Source organism: Schistocerca nitens, chromosome 6 (assembly GCF_023898315.1).
Source record: "Schistocerca nitens isolate TAMUIC-IGC-003100 chromosome 6, iqSchNite1.1, whole genome shotgun sequence".
NCBI classification, from domain to species: Eukaryota; Metazoa; Arthropoda; class Insecta; order Orthoptera; family Acrididae; genus Schistocerca; species Schistocerca nitens.
This window is the reverse complement of record NC_064619.1, coordinates 151,749,125-151,773,411: the sequence shown is the minus strand read 5'-3', so window position 1 is coordinate 151,773,411 and position 24,287 is coordinate 151,749,125. Positions and strand designations below refer to the sequence as shown.

General features: G+C 38.4%; 1 protein-coding gene across 5 annotated transcripts in view; it reads left to right on the top strand.

Annotated features, from left to right (window-relative positions):
* The first annotated feature begins 7,087 nt into the window (after positions 1-7,087).
* LOC126262924 (actin-related protein 8) overlaps positions 7,088-24,287 on the top strand; it is a 186,763-nt gene continuing 169,563 nt past the window's right edge. Inside the window, exons 1-3 of one of the 5 annotated variants that reach the window (XM_049959845.1) lie at positions 11,591-11,621; positions 11,715-11,815; positions 21,663-21,830. In XM_049959845.1, coding sequence (XP_049815802.1) covers positions 11,729-11,815; positions 21,663-21,830 — 255 coding nt within the window. In that variant the 5' untranslated portion in view covers positions 11,591-11,621; positions 11,715-11,728. Of the gene's footprint in view, positions 7,190-11,590; positions 11,622-11,698; positions 11,816-21,662; positions 21,831-24,287 lie in introns of those variants that run through there. The other 4 variants (XM_049959847.1, XM_049959849.1, XM_049959850.1 and 1 more) reach the window with 4 other exon arrangements.

Here is a 24,287-nt window from a genome sequence, read left to right as displayed (position 1 = left end):
CCCTGCCTTGAGGTGCAGAGCCACGCCCAGACAGTACATGTGCTGCTCTGGACCTGCATATCAGCAGTCCTGCCTAGCCACTGGCATCAAACAAGACACTGGGCGCCTGTTGCATCAGTGCTGCTGCACCTGCCATCATCAGAACATGCCCCAGGAGAGGACTGCCACTACACAGCATCACTACAAGTTTTGTAGTTTGTTTTCCAATAAAATGTATTATTATTAATAATGGTGCTTGGTTGAGCAAACATCGTTCATCATCCTGAAAACAACCCACTCGCTTCAGCTAAACCCTGCCACCATAGAGGTCGTCTACCCTGCGTCTCTTCAGCTCAAAATTTGCCCAAAAGGAATAACGGCTCCAGAATGTAGTTTCTAGATACATTTAGATAATAAGCAATTATTTGCTGCCACGAGAGAAACAAGAATGACAGTTTTATGTGACAGAAATTAGATTAAGGATATTTTAATGAAGAAAGACAGTAAGTTGATCCAGTCAAATAGATGTCCCCCCCCCCCCAAAAAAAAGTACAGATTGTGTTACTGTAGTGACCATGGGTATTGGCTGAAATTTTGCAGAAAGAAGCAAATAAGATCTTGCAGTGTCGTCCTAGATCTTCCTTTAGAACATCTAATTCATAGGTCAGACGACAGATAATGTTAAAACTTGTATAAGGATGAGCAGTGTCACATGTATTACGTTACTTGTATATTTTTGGTAGCTACAATCGTTTTTTGTTGAATGCATTGTCACTAATCGAGGTGTTCTCACAAATCAAGTTGTTATCATTCCATTTGTTATTTTATTTATTTATTTATTGTTTCGTGGGACCAAATTAAGGAGAAGTCTCCATGGTCATGGAACGAGTCAATACATGAAATTATAACACGATATTAGAAACAGATAAAATGAAATATAAAAAAAACATATTCAGGTGACAAGTCGTAAATTTAAATAAAGAAAATCAACAATGTAACACTGGAATTTGCTTAATTTTTTAGCTCTTCCAGGAGATCCTCGACAGAATAGAAGGAGTGAGCCATGAGGAAACTCTTCAGTTTAGACTTAAAAGAATTTGGGCTACTGCTAAGATTTTGAGTTCTTGTGGTAGCTTATTGAAAATGGTTGCAGCAGAATACTGCACTCCTTTCTGCACAAGAGTCAAGGAAGTGTATTCCACGTGCAGATTTGATTTCTGCCTAGTATTAACTGAGTGAAAGCTGCTAACTCTTGGGAATAGGCTAATATTGCTAACAACAAACGACATTAAAGACAATATATACTGTGAGGGCAATGTCAGAATTCCCAGACTATTGAATAGGGGTCGACAAGAGGTTCTCGAACTTACACCACATATAGCTCGAACAGCCCGTTTTTGAGCCAAAAATACCCTCTTTGAATCAGAAGAATTACCCCAAAAAATAATACCATACGACATAAGTGTATGAAAATATGCGAAGTAGACTACTTTTCGTGTTGAAGTGTCACTTATTTCAGATACTGTTCTAATGGTAAATAAAACAGCATTTAGTTTCTGAACAAGATCCTGGACATGGGCTTTCCACAACAGCTTACTATCTATCCGAACGCCTAGGAACTTGAACTGTTCTGTCTCGCTTATAATATGCCCGTTCTGTCTGATCAAAATAATATCGGTTCTTGTTGAATTGTGAGTTAGAAACTGTAAAAACTGAGTCTTACTGTGATTTAGCATCAAATTATTTTCCACAAGCCATGAACTTATTTCATGAACTACATTATTTGTTACTGTTTCAATATTACACACAAGATCCTTCACTATCAAGCTGGTGTCATCAGCAAACAGAAATATTTTTGAATCACCTGTAATACTAGAAGGCATATCATTTACATAAATAAGAAACAGCAGTGGCTCCAGCACCAACCGTTGGGGAACGCACCACTTAACAGTGCCCCATTGCGACTGAACATCAGTACCACTCTCAATATTGCGGAGAATTACCTTCTGCTTTCTGTTCTTAAAGTAAGAGGCGAACCAATTGTAAGCTACTCCCCTTACTCCATAATGGTCCAACTTCTGCAGTAATATTTTGTGGTCAACACAGTCAAAAGCCTTCGTTAAATCAAAGAAAACACCTAGCGTTCGCAACCTTTTATTTAATCCGTCCAAAACCTCACAGAGAAAAGAGAATATAGCATTTTCAGTTGTTAAACCATTTCTAAAACCAAACTGAACATTTGACAGCAAAATTATGTGAATTTAAATGCTCCAGTAACCTTGTATATACAACGTTGTCGATAACTTTAGCAAACACCGATGGCATAGAAATAGGTCTAAAATTGTCAACATTATCAATGTCTCCCTTTTTATAAAGTGGCTTCACTACCGAGCACTTTAATCGGTCAGGAAACCGACCACTCCTAAAGGAAAAGTTACAGATATGGCTAAGTACTGGGCTAACATACATAGAACAATACTTCAGTATTCTGCTAGATACCCCATCATATCCATGAGAGTTCTTGGTCTTTAGTGATTTAATTATTAACTCAATCTCCCTCTTGTCAGTATCATGGAGGAGCATTTCAGGTAACAGTCTCGGAACACTTTCTTCTAAGAGCGCTATATGATTCCCTGTTGGGACTAGGTTTCTATTTAGTTCACCTGCTATATTCAGAAAGTGATTATTAAATAGTGTACATATAACATGGACATTCCCACTACGTACTGATTCTATATCCTTGACCTGTCTCTGCAGACCAGCCACTTCCTTTACGACTGACCATATGGTTTTAATTTTATCCTGAGACTTAGCTATTCTATCTGCATACCACATACTTTTTGCCTTCCTAATAACATTTTTAAGCACCTTACAATACTGTCTGTAATGGGCTGCTGCATTTAGAGTTTGACTGTTTCTAACGTTTTGATATAATTGCCACTTTGTTCTACAAGATATTCTTATCGCTCTAGTCAGCCACCCAGGCTGCCTGTTTGTGCTAGTACCCTGTTTTGAACGTTCTAACGGAAAGCAACTTTCAAAGAGCATGAGAAAAGTCTTGAGAAAAGCATTATATTTATCGTCTACTGCATCAGCGCTATAAACACCTTGCCACTCTTGTTCCTTGATAAGGTTTACAAAGGTCTCTACAGCAACTGGATCAGCTTTCCTAAACAGCTGATGACTATATTTAACACGTGTTGCAGCACAAAAACCTTTTAGAGTTAAAATTTGTGCATCATGATCTGAAAGGCCATTCACCTTTTCGCTAACAGAATGCCCTTCTATTAATGAGGAATGAACAAAAATGTTGTCTATGGTTGTTCTACTGTTCCCTTGCATTCTCGTTGGAAAGAATACGGTTTTCATAAGATTATATGAATTAAAGAGGTCTACCAGAATCCTCTTCCTTGCACAATCACTTATACAATTAATATTGAAGTCACCACATATAACTAACAAAACAAATAAAGATTGTAAATCTTAGATCTTAAGTCGAACTAAAGCAGGTCGGATGTATTGTTCAATGGATTTAAGTTTATGAGTTAGTGATATTTGGATCTGTATTTACAATTGATGTAAATAGCGGAACAATTCAGAAGGTTATTGTTGGAGACGTGTATGTCATTCAGTAGTTGGAAGTAGTGAGACACTCTCTTACAGCATCATGCTGCCTGGATACAAAGACAAGAGGAATAATTTCTCACAGGACAGTGGTATAGAGTGGCCAGACTACAAGTACAGAACTAAAAGGCGGCCGTATTGGAAGAAGAACAATCAAAGGTAGCTTAGACCACATCACACTGACAGATCTGCTACACAGTGTTCCCTACTCATGGTGTCGCTAAGTCGCTGCACTCACACAAGACGAAATGCAGCACTGCCCCGTTCCTGTCGCTGGTTGTGCATTGTTAATAGTAAGTTCAGTGAGGCTATGTTCGAGGAGATGACACTAGGTTTGAGACAGAAACAGAAACTGGGATTTTCCGTGGCTGTTATGGAGGTAACAAGGCCAAGAAAAGCTGAGAGAAAGCTGAGGCCAAAGAAGTGGCTAATGCAAAGAAATAAATTCACCCACGCTCTGTTACCTAGGGCGCTGCGAGCCAACGATTTTTTTTTTAATTATGTAAGAATGGATGAAACATGCTTTTCGCTTTTCGGAGCTGCTGAACATCATGAGGGCATTCTTAATGGAAAAGAATACAGTTATGGGAGAGGCTAGGAGGAAAAGCTGTTAGCTACATTACGATTTCTTACCACCTGGCAAAAGCGCAGCTAGAGTCCCACATTTATTATCTAAAATGGTTCCTGAAACATTGTACGTGACTTATATTTGCCAAAGGAAAAATATCACACTAGCGTGAAAGAAATAAAACAAATGATGTTCTTGTAAACTTTGTTAATTTATTTTGTGTGGATTATGACAGATGTCTCCTATAAGATTAAGAAACCCACTCCAAATTATAGGGAGAAAGGTTGCAAATGGAGGTAGTACATCATCAAATTAAACATTTAGCGATTGTTACAACTGTAAAAAAGTCCCACACTTCACTCTTCATAGCAGAAGGTGTGACAATACGCTGGATTTTTTTTCTAACACTTCTAACAATGAAGCAAGTATATTTTATAAATAAAAGTACTTTGGCTCTCTGTATGTTTTTATTTCCGATGTACATCGTAACTGAAGTGTAGAATCTAATCTGTCCGTATTTCTGTTTTTCATTTCTGAGAAAATTTAAAATCTAATGCGGCTCTCTTTAGGCCTTTAGATATGATTTCCGAAAAGTATCGGAAATAAAACCTAAGAACTAAGATAAAGAAGGTCAACGAACTTTTATCCATAAAAATGTGTGTATCTTTTACTCTATCTATGTGCCACATGGAACCATTACAGATTTGTTAAAAAATGGAACAAGTGCTTCATTTCTTGTAGCCATATATGATGTGCTCCACAAACATCTGAAATCTTTAAAGTTCTTCAGAAACTCTATCATCAAAATTTCGTCCACCTGGCTCTGTGTCATGTTAGCGGTATTTGAACAGCATTTAATCACACATGCAGTGACAGAATATATGTTTTTGTCAGATAGTTGGCACTACAGTGCTACACTTGCCAGAATTTATTGTGTGAGGTGGTGGTTGGCATTGGGTGAAGTGGCGAGGGGAAGGGGTCGTCACCTAAGTGAATGGACATCATATTTTATTGTATAGCTACCTTGTCATCAGTAGTTATTAATTTTATGTGGCAATTAATAACAGGCACGTCATTGGCTATGAGCACATGTTTTCATCCTTTGCTGTGCCTGATATGATCGAAAGCTGACAGCGAAAGACCCGATTGTCTTCAAATTAAACGGTCTGAAGTACTTAGAAAAAGGAGAGGGAGCTTGCAAACAACTTTCACCTGAAAAGTCTTTCCAAGGCGAGGGTCCAAACACACCCTTGCACTACATCAATGAGAAAATTGTTATTGGTTTTAAGATTACATAAAAGGAGCTTATGAAGTTCGGAACTGGAATAGAAAAAAGAAAAACCATTTCATATATATCCATACGGACATTTGTATGGCATATGTATGATGGATCTTTTTCGTTAAATTCATAATATTTGTTCACAATAATTATTCGCATATAGGAGACCATCTGCTCAGTAACTGAGTCACTCCTTAGTTTCTGCCTGTTGTACAATGACCCGATCTTGAAAAAAGTGTTTGCAGCTTATGTGTTTTTAAAGCAGCTTTGTCTATGGGACGAAATACTTCTTCATTTCACATATTTTTGTTGTAACCAAATATTGCTCAAGACCTCACCACTGTAATAAAAACTTTTCCGAAAGTATCACAATGTAGGAAAAATACTATTCATGCCATTGACTGCCTGGTGATGGATTCCACCTGCTCAGTTGATCGAGAGAGCAGAATGAGAGTATGGAACTCGTTGGAGTCTCGGTTCGGCACAGTTTTAATCCGGCAGTAAAGCCCGGTCCACACGCAACGATCTGTCTGCGCAGACATCGGTGCAGATGTCTGTACATGCAAAAGATCGCTGCAAATGTGGTGTGTTCACACGACACAAACCCCAATCTACTACTCGCCCGCCATCTGTCGGTGTAGAAAAGAAATATCAGTGGCAAGCGAATACGCTCCCCGTAAACGTCAAACATTTAATTCAGTTATTTTGAAATATAGAAATGGAGGAAGTTCTGTTGTGGTCTGTGTTCGCAACTTGTGTTGCAAAAAACATGCAGACCAACCGCAGGAAACAGAGAATGCGGGCAAAATGGTGTAGACAGTGGCTGCTAAAGCGAAAGCAGTTTTCTCACGTAAATTTACTGAGAGATTTGCAGGACGAACCTAACGACTGGCGAAATTATTTGCGGATGGATGTCGAAACTTATAATTATCTCTTAAAGCTTGTAACCCTTCATATTATGAGGAAAAATACTTGTATGAGAAGGGCAATTTCTCCTCATGAACGGCTGGCGGTAACATTGACACTCCAATTTCATCTTCAATTGTACTCCTGCTTGGGCTTGGTGTTTCTTGATCACTAAGAAAGCCAAGCAGATCAAAATACCATAACGTTGGCTGGTATACTTGATCTACTCCTACACCATATCTAGATTTCTGAACTTTGGATAACTCAATTAGAGCATTGTATGCTGCAATCTTTTTGTCTCGGTCACTATATTCTTTACTTTTAATCTTCCGCAAACATGGGTGGTTTCTACAAATTCAATGAATTCACTTACAAACTCTCGAGAACACTGACGAGTATCAGCCAATTTAATGCCCTGTGCGCACAAATGCAAACACTAGACTGAGCAAACAGCTGTTTCGCGACAGATTTGCGGCGATCTCCTGTCCACACGCTCCAACTTGTCTGCGCAGATGTGGTTTGAACCCACAGATTTGAGAGGTTTCGCTCAAACCTCCAACTCCAACTTCCAGGTTTGCACACACCTCAGGTTGGTGCAAATCTTCTGTCCACACGCAACGATCTGTCTGCGCAGATGTGATGTGTGCAGACATTTGCGCAGACAGATCGTAACGTGTGGACGGGCCTTAAGTTTTATGTAAGCGCAGTTTTCAACACCTTTGAGTTCGCGGCGTGAGATATCTTTTAACGAAATACTTAGGAAATAGAGGACAGTTTGAACAGTGTTTTGGTTAAAAAGCGAATGAAATATAGATTTGGGCTCAATGGACAGTGTAATTATTTTTAAGTCTTGTTACTTAAATTCTGTTTTTTAAACTTTCAGTAATTCTACTAGTTTCATGTTTTTTTTCTGTCATATGTGTTGTATAAAGTAAAGCTATATATATTGGTTGATGTTATTTGATACTTCTGATTTGTATTTACTCGTCGATATGTTATATCAGAATGTCACAGATTTGACAACAGTTTGTGACATAAATCAACCACGTAACTGTTTCTTTATTATTTAAAGTATGTGACATTCAAGTGATGTTAAAATATGTATTTTGCACTTCACAGAGAGATGATGTGTAGATTCGGCACAGCAAGTATTTTTTTCCCATTGTTATACAGAAGCAATTATGACTTGTCGTGATAGATGGTTAACAGTACCTGTTTGAGAATGCTGCGATAGTACGCCTACTGGCTTGGTGTAAATAATTAGTGTGTTATTTTGTAGGTACAAGCAAGCTCACGCAATAAAATGTTTTTCTTTTTTACTACACTATTCATAGTTTACATTTTGCAGGAAACTCTCTTATCACAATTTTTTGTATGTTTTTGTTTTGGACCATAACAAAGTTTACAATATGTATCCCAAAAATACCAAGCAAATAAGAATTTATATGTGATTTTATTGCAGACTGTAAAAAGAAACAACTAAAAATCTTGGGGAACTCGGTTGAAATTAAACCTCAGTGTGTCTTCATAGAAAAATAAGCCTGTGTCGCAGCTGATCTATAATGTAAATGGATTCCTTGCAGATGTGGAAGGATATTATACTTAACATGTGATACAAGGCAACAGTGGACTGATCAAATATTTGAATGTTAATTTTAAAGATGGAAGGCAGGTGGCCTCGCTATCCTCTAAATCTTTCAGTACTTCAGTAATCTGTACTTTCAAACCACGATGCAAGGAACATTGTGTGTTGTCCCGAGTTGAAATTGTTAATGGGTGTGCTTAGAGTGGAGACACTTGAATGACAAATATATGCATTTGCATATTTCTGTTGGTTTTATAGATCTTTCGCATTAAAAAATTGTTGTGAAGTATCAACAAGCAGCATTTCAATAATGTACAGCATAAGGACATAATGGTCTAAAACCACATTTTATATGGAGAGAAATGCTGCTAATTTTTACATTGTGTTATAAAGGTGTTACTTTGTTAAAAATTCCTTGTCAAGCTCCAAGACCATTCCACAAGGTACTTTATGGATAATTGGTGGTGCGGAGTGTAGCTGTCTCTTTCTATGCTGGCATACGGTTTCCTTTTTACTGTAATAATTTTAACACCAAATTAGGTATCCATTTTTTCTGTTTTTTCAAAAGTGATACATTACAGGTAGTAGCTAAAAATAATAAGCACCGGTTTTTTGAAACATTTAAATGTGTCTTGCTACATTCCTTTTTGCCAGATCCAAGGTATGGATGGACTGATAACCTCAGAATTGTGTGACTTTAAATTGTCTTATCAATAGATAGCAAATTGTATCAAGATTATTGATATAGCCAACAATGCAGAACTTTGGTGATGAGTTTGTGTTCCTGGATAGGCATGTCATATGCAGCTGCAATAAGTCAACCAAGAAGGATGTCAAATAGTTATTAAATTGCTGAGTTGTAAGAACTCGGATGGATATGATGTAGGCCTAGTATGAAGTTATGGCACAAATTCAGCAGAATATATACAGTAACTGTTATTTTTGTCCAAATTGCTGTGAACCAAGTGTAAGATTTGTCTCCAATTAGGCTACTGCTAAACAAAATGTTTTCTGGTGTTGCAGATGACAAGACATAAATTGAATGTCATCTCATTTTTCGGTGTACACCATATGGCCATCAAAGAGTTCATTTCTGAGTACATTACAGTGGCTTCAACTCTAGATGTGTGTTCAAAAGAATTGTAAGGGCAATATATGTAGATCTGACACAAGCAGTGAGCGGAAAAGCAGATATTCCTTTGTAACTCGAGTGTAATGTAGTTTTTAATACAAAAGCAAATTTCTGTATAGGCCTGATTTAGTGCCATATGTGGGTTTTGATTTTCACAAATGAATTTGCAAATGAAACAAGTTATTAAAATAGCATTCTAGAAAGTGAGATGTATCAGTTCATGAGAATAATTCTCCAACAAATTCTTATGGTTTTCTGAATGCTGTAGCCACTGTGTAACTGTTAAAAATCATGTAAAAGTGTCAAGAAATAAAAGTGAAAAGTCCCATACATCCCAATTTGGTTTCAGAAGAGATGGTGTATTGCTTGCAGGGAGAAGCTTTGTTAACTTTCTCTTATTTGGTAATGTCTTTTTTGTTATCTTATCCTCTTCAAGTACTGCTTTTGTAGAATGAACAGAGTTGCTTTTAAAGTTCTTAAATGAGAATTCAGTAGTGAAGTAAAGGGGCAAAGTCCTTGTGTCTGTATTTAAGAGCTCATGTCTAAATCTCCATCCAACCAGTTGGAAGTTAGTTTTCTTTAGTTTTTGTAAGTTGTGATAATGTCACCCTTCATTCAGGAAGGCCTGGCCTTCAGAAACTGAATTCCATGTCATACAAGGAAGACGCTAATGACGAAGGCAAATTGAACACATTATTTCCTCGTGTACCGACTAAAGAATTCTATAGCTTTGTTATGTAACAGTACCTATCTTGTTTTGATTTTTTCTGATCTCATGACAACAGATTCTCCAAGCTTCCAAACTTTTATGACATCGGTAAAGCTGCTCATATTCAATAAAAATTTTGTCACAATTTAGCAATATGTGTGGTAGATCTTCACAGCATTTAAAGTGAGACATTCATTTGGCAACTGAAGACAGGTACTCTTAAACTCCGATCCTGCAGGATTTTTGTGTGGATAGTGCCAGGAAAAACACATTTGTCAAGGCTTTTGATACAACCCTTAAGCAGATGTTAATATTGCCCACTAGCCATCAGAACCAATTCATTCAGTGTAAACACTGAGGCTCGGAGCAGCCACTTGCTATTTGGCAGCTCAACCCAATGGAAACTTGTACTGTTCTGCATCTATTTGGCAACTGTGTCTATATCGTAGCATTGCCCATCCACTCGCACGACAACTCCTCACTAGTTATTAATGAGCAACAATAGATCTTAAAATTCAGGCAAAGTACATGCTTGTGATGATGGCCATACTACAAATTTCAAACTTCAGCTAGTATAGAAAGTGAGTTTACCACTATTGTTTCACAATAGACAGAGGTCAGAGTTAAGTTTAACATCTTTTATGTTACCTTACTCTGCTCCAATATTAGTCACAGAATGGGCAGAGTTACTTTTAAAGTACTTAAATGAGAATCCAGAAGTGAAGTGGCCAAGTCATAAATGAGACATTGGTAACAAGCCTGTGTAGTGTTGCAAACCTATTAAACAAGTACTTTGTTTCTGTTAGTAATGGGCCCGCATCTCGTGGTCGTGCGGTAGCGTTCTTGCTTCCCACGCCCGGGTTCGATTCCCGGCGGGGTCAGGGATTTTCTCTGCCTCGTGATGGCTGGGTGTTGTGTGCTGTCCTTAGGTTAGTTAGGTTTAAGTAGTTCTAAGTTCTAGGGGACTTATGACCACAGCAGTTGAGTCCCATAGTGCTCAGAGCCATTTGAACCATTTGTTAGTAATGGCTTGGGGTTATCAGTTTTTGTAAACATTGCAATGGAGTATCTGAGATCATGAGATCAGTCTTTATAAATAACCTCATTAAAATGAAAATGACACTCACGTCTCCCAAATAAGTAGCATCCATAATAAAATCCTTAAAATCAAAATATTGTAGTGGTTATGATAACATATCAATGGAGTTAATCAAAGAGTGCTCAACAAGTTGAGTTATTTGTGTAACCAATCTCTTTATCAGTGGAATATTTCCAGACAATATGCCGAAGTCAAGGCTCTTTACAAGAAGGGGGATGAAGAGAGACAATCAAACTATTGACCAATTTAACTTTGTTGGCTTTTTCAAAAATATTTGAAAAGGTTGTGTTCAAGTGTCTGACTACAAATAATATATTGTCCAATTCAGTTTAGGTTTCTCAAGGGTTCTGATATAGAGAAAACTATTTACATGTGCAGTGAGAATGTACTCAATTCATTAGATAACATATTAGAGGCTACTGGCATTTTTTGTGACCTGTCAAAAGCCTTTTTGTGAATCACAACATTCTCTTAAGTAAATTAGAATATTATACTTTCACTGGCAGTGCTGCGAAATGGTTTGAGTCTTAGCTAGGTAACAAAACAAAGAGTGTTGTGAAATACCAGTGCAGTAAGCGGTCAGTCTTCATCTGATTGGGGATTAATTACATGTGGTGTTCCTCAGGTTTCCATATTGGGTCCTTTACGTTTTCTTGTGTGCATTAATGATGTCTCGTCTGTTACATTGCCAGATGCTAAGTTTGTTTTGTTTGCAGATGATACAAACAGTGCAATAAGTAGTAAGTCAAGTACGGATTTAGAAATGGCCACTAATCAAATTTTCACTGACATTAATAAATGGTTTAAAGCTAATTCAATGTCATTAAACTTAGGAAAAACCCGCTGTATGCAGATCAGAAGCTGTAAGAGGTTTCCTTCCAGCATGCGTATAACATATGAAGACATGCAGGTCAAAGAGAAACTGTTGAAAGAGGTTGGTATTCTAAACACTGCTTCTCAGTATATTTATTCCTTAATGAAATTTGTTGCAAGTAGTATGTCTGAATTTCCAACCAATAGCTCAATACATAGTATCAGTTCTAGGAATAATAACAATCTACATAAAGCCCTAAAATCACTTACCTTTGTCCAAAAAGGGTCCAGTATTGAGGAGCACACATTTTCAACAAATCGTCAGCAACTATTAAATACTTGGTTTCAGGTAAAACACAGTTTGAAAGACTTTTTGATAGGTAACTCCTCCTACTCTATAGATGAATATCTTAATAGGGACTCTTAGACCAGCTTAAGTAAAAATGTCTGTTAGATTTCAGTTTTGACAGCATTTGACCACAAGTCAAGATTAGGTATTTTGCGTATGATAAATTTATTGAAAGTGCATAACTATGTTTCATTCTGACAGTGTATTAATTCTGTAAATATTAGTGGTTCCAGTTTATTGTAATGTATTCACCTATTTTGACAATCTCCCGACAAATGATCAGGATAGTGAGTATTATATTCAAATTTTATGCTATACTTTCGGACATGTTCTGCACCCAAGAGAATCATCTATTTATGGGCCTATGGAATGAAAACTGAATCTAATCTAATGTAATGTTTGAAAATCATTCTATTGACATATTTTTTTTTTCAGCAGTTAACTCATTGGACTCGCATTTAAGAGCAGTCAGGTTCATATTCTTTTTTGGTCATCCTGATTTAGGTTTTTTGAGACTCCAAATTATGTACAGTAAACACTGTGATGCACATTTCCATCTGAAAGATTTCTGTCTGTCTAATGACCTCACCGTTGATAATACACCAAATCCTAAATCACTTCCTTAGAGACCAAGTGAGGTAGCGCAGTGGCTAGCACAATGGGCTCGCATTTGGGAAGATGATGGTTCAATCCCAGGTCCAGCCATCGTTTAGGTTTTCCGTGATTTCCCTAAATCGCTCCAGGCAAATGCCGGGATGTTTCTTTTGGAAGGACACAGCCGACTTCCTTCCCCGCCCTTCCCTAATCCGATGAGACCGATGGCCTTCGAGGATTTCACTTTGGTAGTGTTGAAGCAGATAGGAGATTGCCATTCTGTCAATGAAGTCCAACATTCTAGAGTGACAGTATCAACAGTACTGGTCTCTTGCTGGGAGAAATGTGTTGATCGCCAGGGTGACTATGTTGAGAAATAAATATGTAGACACGAAGGATACCGATGTAGAATGTTAATAACATTTGTTTTATTTAAAAAGCTTTAAGGGTTGTGTAAAAAATTCGGAGGCATTACTTTGCAGCACGCCTCCATAATATTCTGTGACAACAGATTACATCCTAGTATAAAACTAGTCTTCAAGCATAACTTGAGTTGGGATGGTGATTACCCCTGTTGGGCAGCTTGTGGTAGATAATGGGGAAATTCAGTTCCAGCAGTCTTCATTATGACTACCAGGTGGGCTTGTACATTCAGCATACCTGACTGGGTGTAAAAATATCTACATCTACATTGATACACTGCAAGCCACTGTACAGTGTGTGGCGGAGGGTACCATGCACCACTACTAGTCATTTCCTTCCCTGTTCCACTCACAAATGGAGTAAAGGGAAAACAACTGCCCTAATTTCTCATATCTTATCTTCACGGTTCTTACACGCAAAGTATGTTGACAGCAATAGAATTGTTCGGCAGTCAGCTTCAAATGACAGTTCTTTAAATTTTTTCAGTAGTGTTCCTCAAAAAGGACGTCACCTTCCCCCCTGGGATTCCCATTTGAGTTCCCAAAGCACCTCTGTAACACTTAACATTGTTTGAACCTGTTGGTAACAAATGTAGCAGCTCGCCTCTGAACTGCCTCGATGTCGTCCCTCAATCTGACCTAGTACGGATCCCAAACACGTAAGCAGTATTCAAGAATAGGTTGCACCAATGTCCTATTTGCAGTTCCTTTACATGTGAACCACACTTTCCTAAAATTCCTCCAATAAACTGTACTCGACTATCTTCCTCCCCTACCACAGTTCTCACATGTTCATTCCATTTCATATTGCTTTGCAACATTATACCCACCAGATATTTGAACAACTTCACTATGTCAAGCAGGACACTACTATTACTATATCCAAATATTAGAAGTTTGTTCTACCAGCCCATCCACATTAACTTACATTTTTCCACATTTAGAGCTAGCTGCTACTCATTACACCAACTAGAAATTTTGTCTAGGTTGTCTTGTATCTTCCTATATTCACTCAACTTCGACACCTTCAGCAAACAACCGCAGAATGAAACCCACCCTGTCCACCAAATGATTTATGTATGTAGAGAACAACAGTGGTCCTATAACACTTCCCTGAGGCACTCATTATGATATCTTGTCTCTGATGAACACTCACCGTTGAGGACAACATACAGAGTTTGCAGTATATCATATGAGAAAAGGGCAAGCTGAATTTCACATTAGTGATGCTTTCTAAAACCATGCTGATTTGTGAACATAAGCTTCTGTGTCTCAAGAAAGTTTATTACATACTAACTGAGAATATGTTCAAGGATTCTGCAGCAGACCAAAGGTCTGTAATTTTGTGGGGGAGACATAAAGCTGAATGACAGTTATTGGCCATTATCAGATTTCTAAGATAATGTATCCAATAAGTGCGTGGAATATAATCTAGTATACCAAATTTTGTCATTGTGCACTGTAAAAAGAAATAAAAAAAATTCTCAATTTTCATTCAGCGAACAGTTAACTGTTCGCAGCTATGTAGTACAAGTAGTAGCTTTTGTGGCGAGTTGTTACATCATCTCTCTTCTCCTCACCACCACCGTCTGACACAATCTAGTCCCCGGCTTTACCTGTTGTATAAGAGGCAGAGGGTATAAATGTGAAAATAGTCACACCATGTACCATCTGTGCAGCAGTTATTGTGAAGTGTTCTGTTGCAAATGATATCTAGCTAGCTGTCAATGCACATACATGGCCAGTGTCAGATTGTGGCCCATTGCAAACTCAGCCATATAGCTGCTGAAGATGATGCACAGCGCAACACCAGTGATTTCAGTAGCTAATCCAGTATGTGCGTCATGTGGATACCTTCCAGTTTCTCTGAAGTATGTTAGTGGGAACTGTCCCTCCAGCAAAATATGCAGGAACTGCTGAAGTATGCTCAAGATTATTTTGATGTTAGAGAAGATTATTGTGGGTTAGTAAGAAAATGGATTAAATGAAATAATAAAATGTGTTACTATCGCTACCTGGTTATGGCTAACCTCTTTCTATTGACAAGTGGTAAATACTAATACTTAACATCGTTAAAGATATGTAGAATATATGCAGAACTGTGAAGGCTGCACTCAGTATGCAGAAGGCAGCACCTAATCAAGTTTTTGATTGGTCTGAGAGAACTAGCTGATCAAATTAGCTGAAGGTAGTAACCATGTTCATGGGTTTTCTGGTCCATACATTGCTATCATTCTGGAACATTGTTTGCAGTACAGTAGCAGGACTTTTCCACTGTTCAAGCCATTTGGCTACTTCTTTGCAGCTGTAGTTAGTTACTTTCATGTTCCATGGATCACTTCATACGATAAATCGTCATGATGTGGAACAAGTCATTTAACATTCATGTTGCAAATTTATTTGTACTTCTATTTCTACTCTAAACATCACCATATAGTTTTTTTCCCCTGAAATGAAAATGAGATATGCAGATTGAGCTAGCAATTCCTACCCACCACCTTACAAACATAGAAATGCTTCTACGGAATAGAAGGAGTTGTCAAGGAGAAGCTTTTTCAATTTATTTTCAAATTTTCTCTTGCTGTCAGACATTTTACATTGCTGGGTAAGTGGTCAAAATTTTTTGTTGCAGCATTGTGCACTCCTTTCTGTGCTAAAGACAACCTTAATGTTGAGTAATGAATACCATTTTTTCTTCTAGTTTTTGTAATTATGTACCTCATTGTTCCTTTTGAACTGTAGTGGATTATTTACAACAAACTTCATGAGGGTATAAATATACTGTGAAGCAGTAGTCAGAATGCCCAACTCCTTAAACTGATGTCTACAAGATGATCACAGGTGAGCACCACATATTATTCTTATAGCACGTTTTTGGGCAATGAAGACCTTCTTTTTTAAAGATGAGTTACCCCAGAACATTATTCCATCACTGAATGAAATAAGCAAAATATGTCAACTTACTGATTTCTCAATCCCCAAAAATTGCTATGATTCTATGTGCAAATATGGATCTTAATAGATGGGGCATACTTCCTGTCAAACACATTCCTGACCACGTTTTTCGCATCCATTTGAAACTGCCATCTTACCTGGTGCTGGGTTCTTTTCCATTGTCTCATCAGTTGTCATTTCCTTACCTTTCTGCATTAGTTTGCATGTATCTCTTGCTGGGCTGGCAGCTTCAGCTTTTATAACTAATTCTGACAATTTGCTGTCATTGTTTTGTGATTTTCCTATCTCGTCTCCCCTCCTCCCCGCCCCCCCCCCCCCCCCCCCCCCGCTCTCTCTCTCTCTCTCTCTCTCTCTCTCTCTCTCTCTCTCTCTCTCTCTCTCTCTCTCTCTCTCTCAAACACACATACTTTAATAATTTAGAAAGTGTATACATATCAGCTACAGGGCTAGAGAAATTACTTACAGTGTTGTCATGATCTCACCACTTAATGCAAATCTTCAGTGTCTGTTTAATTGATGCAAGACTGATAGCAGTTACAAATATAGGGGTATCTACAGCTGCTACAGAGTATGTGAGAATACTTTGTCTACTAAACGTAATAGTAGAAGTTAAAGTAAACTTACTGATGGAGACAAAAGGATATTAAAGTGGATAGTTACATCTAATAAGCAGACCACTGTCCTAGACATGAGCGATTAGATCTATGTGACAAGGGAGAAAGAGCTTCAGTGAAGAAAGTACAACAGGATCTGCATAAATGAAACTTCCATGGTAGAGCTCTTGTATACCAAGTGGATGCAAAGGCGAGGTTTTAGTGTTATACGATTCCCAAACCGGGTCTAAAGACCAGTGGTACTGTGTAATGTGGTTACATCTGTGACATTAGGATCATTGCACTAGATTTTCTGAGAGTAATTGAAATAAATAGCCAAATGTCTCAAACGTGGATATTGGGAAACTGAGTAGACCATGTAGCAATCAAATAGGTTATGTATTGCTTATGTTGTGTGAGAACTTTTATTTGCTTGGTATGAGAGACTTTCATAAATTTATGCACCCTTGCGGAGGAAACAAATGACAATGTAACTTCTTTAGAGTAAGCTACAGAAACACATGCATAATAAAACAGTAAACCCCATTCTGTGTAATTATGTCCAAATTAAAATAACTGATCTGACTTGGAAATTAGAGGTCCTTGGATGGTGATGAAAAGTGAAGATCTGCTTTTATGATAGTGCCTTGAATCCAGAACAGCTAATTCAGATCATGCATGTATAATCAATTTTTCTTCACACTCACCTGAAATATCCCAGACAGTGCCCCAGTCCTCATCAGTAAGCAGCAGTCGTGGTGATCTGTGGACAATATAATGACAGAATACACTGCTGGTGCTCGAACAAATGTTTCAGTCCACACATTGTAACAAACATTGTTGAACATGGGGCTTGACAGCAGGTGGCCCATGTGTGTTCCCATATTGACCCAATGACATCATGTATTATAATTGCAGTGGACAGTGTTGCCTGTTCAGAAGAATCACATTTTTTGCTACACTGCAATGTTTGTCATGTCTGGGTATGCCATCATCCATGCTTACAGTTTTGCGGGACATTCACGTGGACTTTCATGGCATCTTTGACAGTAATCAAAGCCTGTGGACAATATGCAGACTGCCTACATTCCTGCAAACTCGATGTCTTCCCCAAGTAGGATAACTGTTAGTGCCACTAGGCCAGAATCATGCTGCAGTGTTTTGAGGATCCTGCTAGTGAACTCATATGGATGTCTTGCTCACTACATTTGTCTAATCTGAACGCAATGGAACTCATCTGAATGCTGTTTGCTGTCAGCTCCAAGTACACAAACCACTGGCCTGTAATTTACAGGAATTGCGGAACCTGTGCATAGACAATTGGTACCTCATGAGAAACCTACCATGGGTTTTTTGAATCCATGTTCCACAGAATTGCTGCTGTATTGGTTTCAAGTGTGGACCAATGCACCGTTAAGCAGATGATCATAATGTTTTCGCTCAGTGTATTTAATAATGGAACCTGCTCAGGGACTGTACTTGTGAATGGATGATGGGAGAATTGGCCATGTTGTACTGACAGTGAGAAACTGCAGTGACTGGCCAGTGCTGTGAAGTGTGATAGGATCTCTGAGACAGGAACTCTCATTTCATCCTCATTGTCCGGAAACAGTAACACCTTTGTGACTTTCACTGTACATGATTTGCTGATTTATTCTTGCTTGAGGAAGAGAGGCAAACAGCAGCTGGGACATGGATCATTAGATAGAGGACAGATGTGGATGTTGCCTTTATGGCTGTACCTTTGCGCCCTAACAATGAATTGGCAGAAATACAACTAATCCAGTTAAGAACCACTTTACCTATTGGGTCTAGGGTTGAGCTTCCTACAGTTTTGGACATGTGGAGAGGGACACCTTGTTTGTTATTAGGAGTTACAAAGTATGACGTGTAAGGGAGTCCCTCAGGGAAATGGCAGCTGGGTCAGGATGGACTCTGTGTGCACTGTTTGCAACTGGCTGGAATAGCAGCTGATTGAAGTGGTGAAAGATGGCAGGGCCAGTCTCGTGGGGAAAACACTGTGCTTTGCAGCATCATACCTAGAACTGACAGTGGTCCTATTGCTTGGAGCTAGGTGGAAGGTGTAAACCTGTGGCTCCATTGATTTGTCGATGATTTTTGGCATGGAGTTCTTGATCTGTGCTATGAGACAGAGAAATTTGGAGTTTCCGTTAATGAGTCAGGTGTGCTCTACAGTGTAGAGGCTGAAGAGTGCATAGGGCATGTACATGAGGATTTTTTTGGTTAAAGAAACCTCTCTGAATACCAGGTGTGCAGTTAGATGTAGTTCAGCAAGGAATATCTGCTCAAACCAGAAATAAATTCCACTGAACTTTTTAAACTCAGGATGAAATTTATTCCAAAAGGCTCAGGCAGACCCCAGTAGTGATGGAATACTTGTTGCCAGAAAGAAATTGATAATCTCAAATGTAATAAGTACTGAATTAGATTCAAAAATAATATGAGTGAAAGTAAACAATGAAGGTGGCCTAAATTATGGTAATGGAAACGGAAAGTGTTACAGCATGAAGCATCAATCCAATATTTATCAAACTATGAGAAGATTTTCATCACATAACAGGTATTAAATGGTTAAAAAGCCACTCCACTCTGAATGGATTTACATTGTAAATATCAGTATGAGTTGTGATCCCTGTGGGCAAGGATACATTCTTGTATTCATTGTGGCAAGGAAGCAAAGAGACTCTGAATGTTATACTGGGGAATTTCTTGCCTTACTTTAAACACAAGCTGTGTCAATTCAGGAAGATTAATGGCTTGAAGCTGTTATGAAGGTATCATGTCTTCACACCGCAGACATGTTCTGTGAGTGGAGACTGAGCAGGTTAATTGAAGATCTGAACATTTCTCAAGTCATCTGTGGTGTAAATTACAGTGTGTGAACTTGCAGTATCCTGCTGGAATGTGCCATTTGATATTCAGGTCATGAGGGGTGTGGTAATGGGGTTTACCATTCTTGCCATGTGTTAGTGAGCATTCAGCATCAATTTGACAACTACCAAATTAGTCCTGTTGCCACATCTTATAGCTTCTTCCCATACCATGATTCCAAGAGTTACAATTGTATGGATCTCGAGAATTGCTGCGTCCTGTGGCTTCTGTCCACACACTGTTGTTGGTCTGATAGCCACAGCCAGAAATGAGCTAATCACTGGCTTGACACCATGCACTTCCCTGTTTTTTGTAATGTGGTGTCAGTGGTAAACAATGCATGGCAACTCGAGATCTCAACTCAGCTTCCAGTAACGTTCCTGATGGTTCCTGGGGACACCTTGCCTTCCTATGTTCCTCTCACCCAAGTGGTCCTTCTGGAAAGACCTGTGCTTATCGTCATCTATTGTCCTGAGTCCAAATCATCATCACTCATTCTGCAGTCATTTTACTACAGCCAGTTGTCTGTGCAATCTATTGGTATTATGCTCTCATGTCAATGGTTCAGCTTTTTGTAGGGTCCAAAAGACTGTGAAAAGCTGCATGTGCTTGTCCTCTGGGCATTCTGTCTCTCCACCTTAAGAGTTCCAGTAACATTAGACACACTCAGTAGCCGTGATATACTCACACCACTCTTAATCTGTAGCAATTACTCTTCAGTGTAATGAAATTAAGCTATTATAAGGATTAAATTTTGATCAGTATATCCCACAGGCATAGAAATACTGGAACATCTGTTTGGTAGCATTTGGTCAAGGTGTTCTTGACGAAACACCTTCCATTCCATCATAGTAGTAAGCAGATGTTGCTTCTGTCCACCCACACTAAGTTCTGAGGAGATGGAGTATATCTCAGAGAATATTTGGAAAATATCACTTGTATATTCTCTGAGCATGCCATAGTAATAGGAGGATATTTAAACCTGCTATCTATAGACTGGGGAACATAAATTTTAAGTGGGAATTGGCAACTGAGAATAAGGTGACACTGTGCGTGACATATTTTCCTAAAATTGTTTAGAGTACTGTAACTGCTTGATTGGTAAGAGGGAAACACATTGAATAAGGTGGGAATTCCTGAGTATTACTCATCAGTGTGGAACTCCTACTGTGTTGGATTAATGGAACAGATAGAAAAAATTAAAGAAAAAGTGCATGTTTCATTATAGTTAAGTTTAACAGCATGAGAGTATTGCTGAAATTCCCAATAAACTATAGCGAGAGACATTACAAAAAAAGATATGTGCATTTCAATCAGCCTGACTCACTAAATTCTGAGAGCCTACATTCCAAAATGGGTGAAGGGATGTACAATATCCTGCAACAACTTGCATAATCACCATGACATTAAAATAAGAAAAATTCAAGCTCTTACTGAGTGGTGCTACAGTCTTTCATGCCCTGTACTATCTGTGAATGGAAAGAGAATGTGGTACATTAGACACCCATCACCACACTCCACATTGTGGTTTGGGGATTAGAGGTAGATTTAGATCTCCTTGACAGTGCAAATGATTGAGAGGATTGCAGCCAAGTATAATAATTGAAAACATGTTATTTTGATAGTTAACCTCCCCATAATTCTCAAGGCAAAACTGCAACTTTGCTGTTCTTGCTTTGAGATTAATGCAGAGTTTGCTTGTCATCTGTTTTCGATGATATGACCCAGTTGTATTTCTATGAAAAATTAGCCCAATGTGCAGTAAGTGAAAAATTTAGGGTTCCCATCTATATTACTAATTAATTTGTAGGAAAGTATGTGAATGATGGGAGAAACAATTGCTTAGTCCTTTCCAGAAGAGAATGTGAAAGAAGTACTTAGCTGATCTTGTATCACTATGGATTATATAAAGATTGTTGAATGATATATTTTCCTGAGCAGTATCTCATAAAATTGGTAAGATGAAATGAGTTAAGTATTATTATATAATTTATGTGTCTTTTCTTTTATTCGAGCAGCTTGATGGTGATATGTGTGTTCTACACTGAACCAATATGAAGACATCTGAGAATCTTCTACTTGTCACTGTCAATGTTTCTTAGTAATATAAGTAAAATATGTTATCACAGTGGTGTTTGTAAAGTAACATTTTGTCATTTACAGCAAATACAAGCTCAGACCATAATCGTCATTCATCCTGGTTCCTTGTTTATACGTGTGGGGAGGGCTTCAGATTTAAACCCCCACACTGTTCTTCACGCTGTTGCAAGGAGGAGGTTACCTGGTGGAGCAGCATATCAAGACTACTTTCTACCAAAGCAAGTCTCACTGGTAAATTTCTACCTATAATATTGGAAAGAGTTAATTTTGTTTCATTTTGTATAAAGTGAGGGACAGGTGAATATTAATATATTTATATGAGGATTATGGTGAAAGTTTTTAGTGCAACTTCAGAAAAAAATTTGTTTCAGCTATAACTGTTACAACTTTTCAAAATTCTCTCCATGAACACACACATATTTTTCCATCCTATGAAATCACCGCAAAAATGTCTCAGTCCAAGCTTCTCTAGGGAAGTCACTTAGAGCACTGGGAGTATGCTGTGATAGCCTCTTCATCTAATGAAAAACTCTGCCCATGAATTTTTTCCATTGTCTTAAGGAACAGTAAGGAGTCTCACAGGGCCAAGTTATGTGAATAGTGTGGGTGGGGTAGCACTCACACTGTTTCCTTCTCCAAGAAATCGATTGTTCTGGCAGCTGTGTGTGCTGAGGCATTGTCATGATGCAGAACAATGTGCCCACCCTGCAACATTGAGTGTTGTGACCTCCATGTGGCGATGACTTTTGGCAGACATTCAGTCACGTACCACTCAGCATTGATTATGTGACATGAATCCAAGCTCACAGAGTTGAGACAACCAATCTTGATGAACAAAGTGGTCACTGTCTTCATTCCAGACATCCTACTTCTCCTAACTTCTATGGGTTGTTCCTCACCTGATGACTGCCTCTTCATTTTGGAGTCTTAATGGTGACACTCATGTTTTGTCACGTTTGACAATATTGTAAGAGTCTTTGGGCTGCCCTATGTCAAATTTTTCAAGCATAAATTGACACCGATCCATTCTTGTTTGGTTTTGGCTTTCTGTCAGGAATGTGGCACACAGTGGACACATCTCTTGGTTAGGCCTAAATGATCAGGCAACTCTAATGAGACTTTCAGAAATTCATTTTAATTTTACTTGCTTAATATCGAATTATATAGAATAGTCATACTGTCAGATGCCTGTCAAAGTAAAGGAAACAGAGATATTCCAGAACACAACCTCTTTATGAAATAGTAAAATTGCTCAATTTTGCACTGGAACTATTGTTTGGTATTGCAAAGAAGAAAATCAAACTTGTAACATTCTAAGAAATTTGTCAAATATTTATCAGTGTAATAGATAAGAAGTAGGTGACATAAAATGAGAGATATTTTTGGCTTTTAATGGATAATTGTTGTTAAAAGTTCAGTTATTGAACCAAGTAGATCAAAGACTGCTAGATATGTTGTTGTTGTGATCTTCAGTCCAGAGAGTGTTTTGATGCAGCTCTCCATGCTAGTCCATGCTGTGCAACCTACATCCGTTTGGGCCCACTCACTGTATTTTATCCTTGGTCTCCCTTTAAAATTTTATCCCCAGATTTCCCTCCATTACCAGAATGGTGGTACCTTGATGACTTAGAATGTTTCCTATCAACTGATGCCTTATTGTAGTCAAACTGTGTTATAATTTTTTTCTCCATAATTTAATTCAGTAGCTCTTCAGCAGTTATCCAGTCTACCCATCTAATCTTCAGCTTTTTCTGTAGCACTACATTTAAAAAGCTTCATTTTCTTCTTGTTTGAACTGTTTATTGTGTATGTTTCTCTTCTATAAAAAGCTAAGCTCCAGGCAAATACCTTCAGAAAAGACTTCCTAAATCTAACATTTGTATTCAGCGTTAGCAGTTTCTCTTTTTCAAAAATACTTTGCCAACTCTATTCTGCATTTTATATTGTGTCTACTTTGACCATTTTCAGTTGTTTTACTGAGCGGGTTAGTGCAGTGGTTAGCGCACTGGCCTCGCTTTCGGGAGGATGGCGACTCAAATCTGCATCCGGCCCTCCTTATTTAGGCCTTCCGTGATTTCCCTAAATTGCTTAAGGCTGACCACCTGCTTAACTGGGTGCTAACATGCTCGCCTCCTATGCAACAGGTCTAGGTTCAATTCCCAGCCAGGTTGGACTGGGTGTTGTGTTGTCCTCATCATTTCATCCTCATCACCAGCACGCAAGTCGCCCAATGTGGTGTCGACTGACGGTGGCCGAATTTCCCTGGATGGGGCCTCCCGGCCAACAATGCCATATGCTGATTTCCATTTTCTGCTTAAGGCAAATGCCAAGATGGTTTCTTCGAAAGGGTACGGCCATTTTCCATCCCTAATCTGAGCATGTGCTCTGTCTCTAATGAACTCGTTGTCGACGGGACATTAAACAGTTATTTCCTGCTCTTCCTTCAGCTGTTTTTCTGCCCAAATAGCAAAGCTCATCTACTACTTTTAGTGTCATATTTCCTAATTTAGTCCCCTCAGCATTGTTGTTTTGTTTGTTGACATAGCCCTTTTTCAAGACATTATCCATTTCGTTCAACTGCCCATCCAAGTCAGAATTGCAGCGTCACCATCAGACTTTAAAGTTTTTATTTCTTCTCTCTGAATTTTAATTCCTTTTCCAAGTTTCTCCGTTTTTAATTGTCTGTCT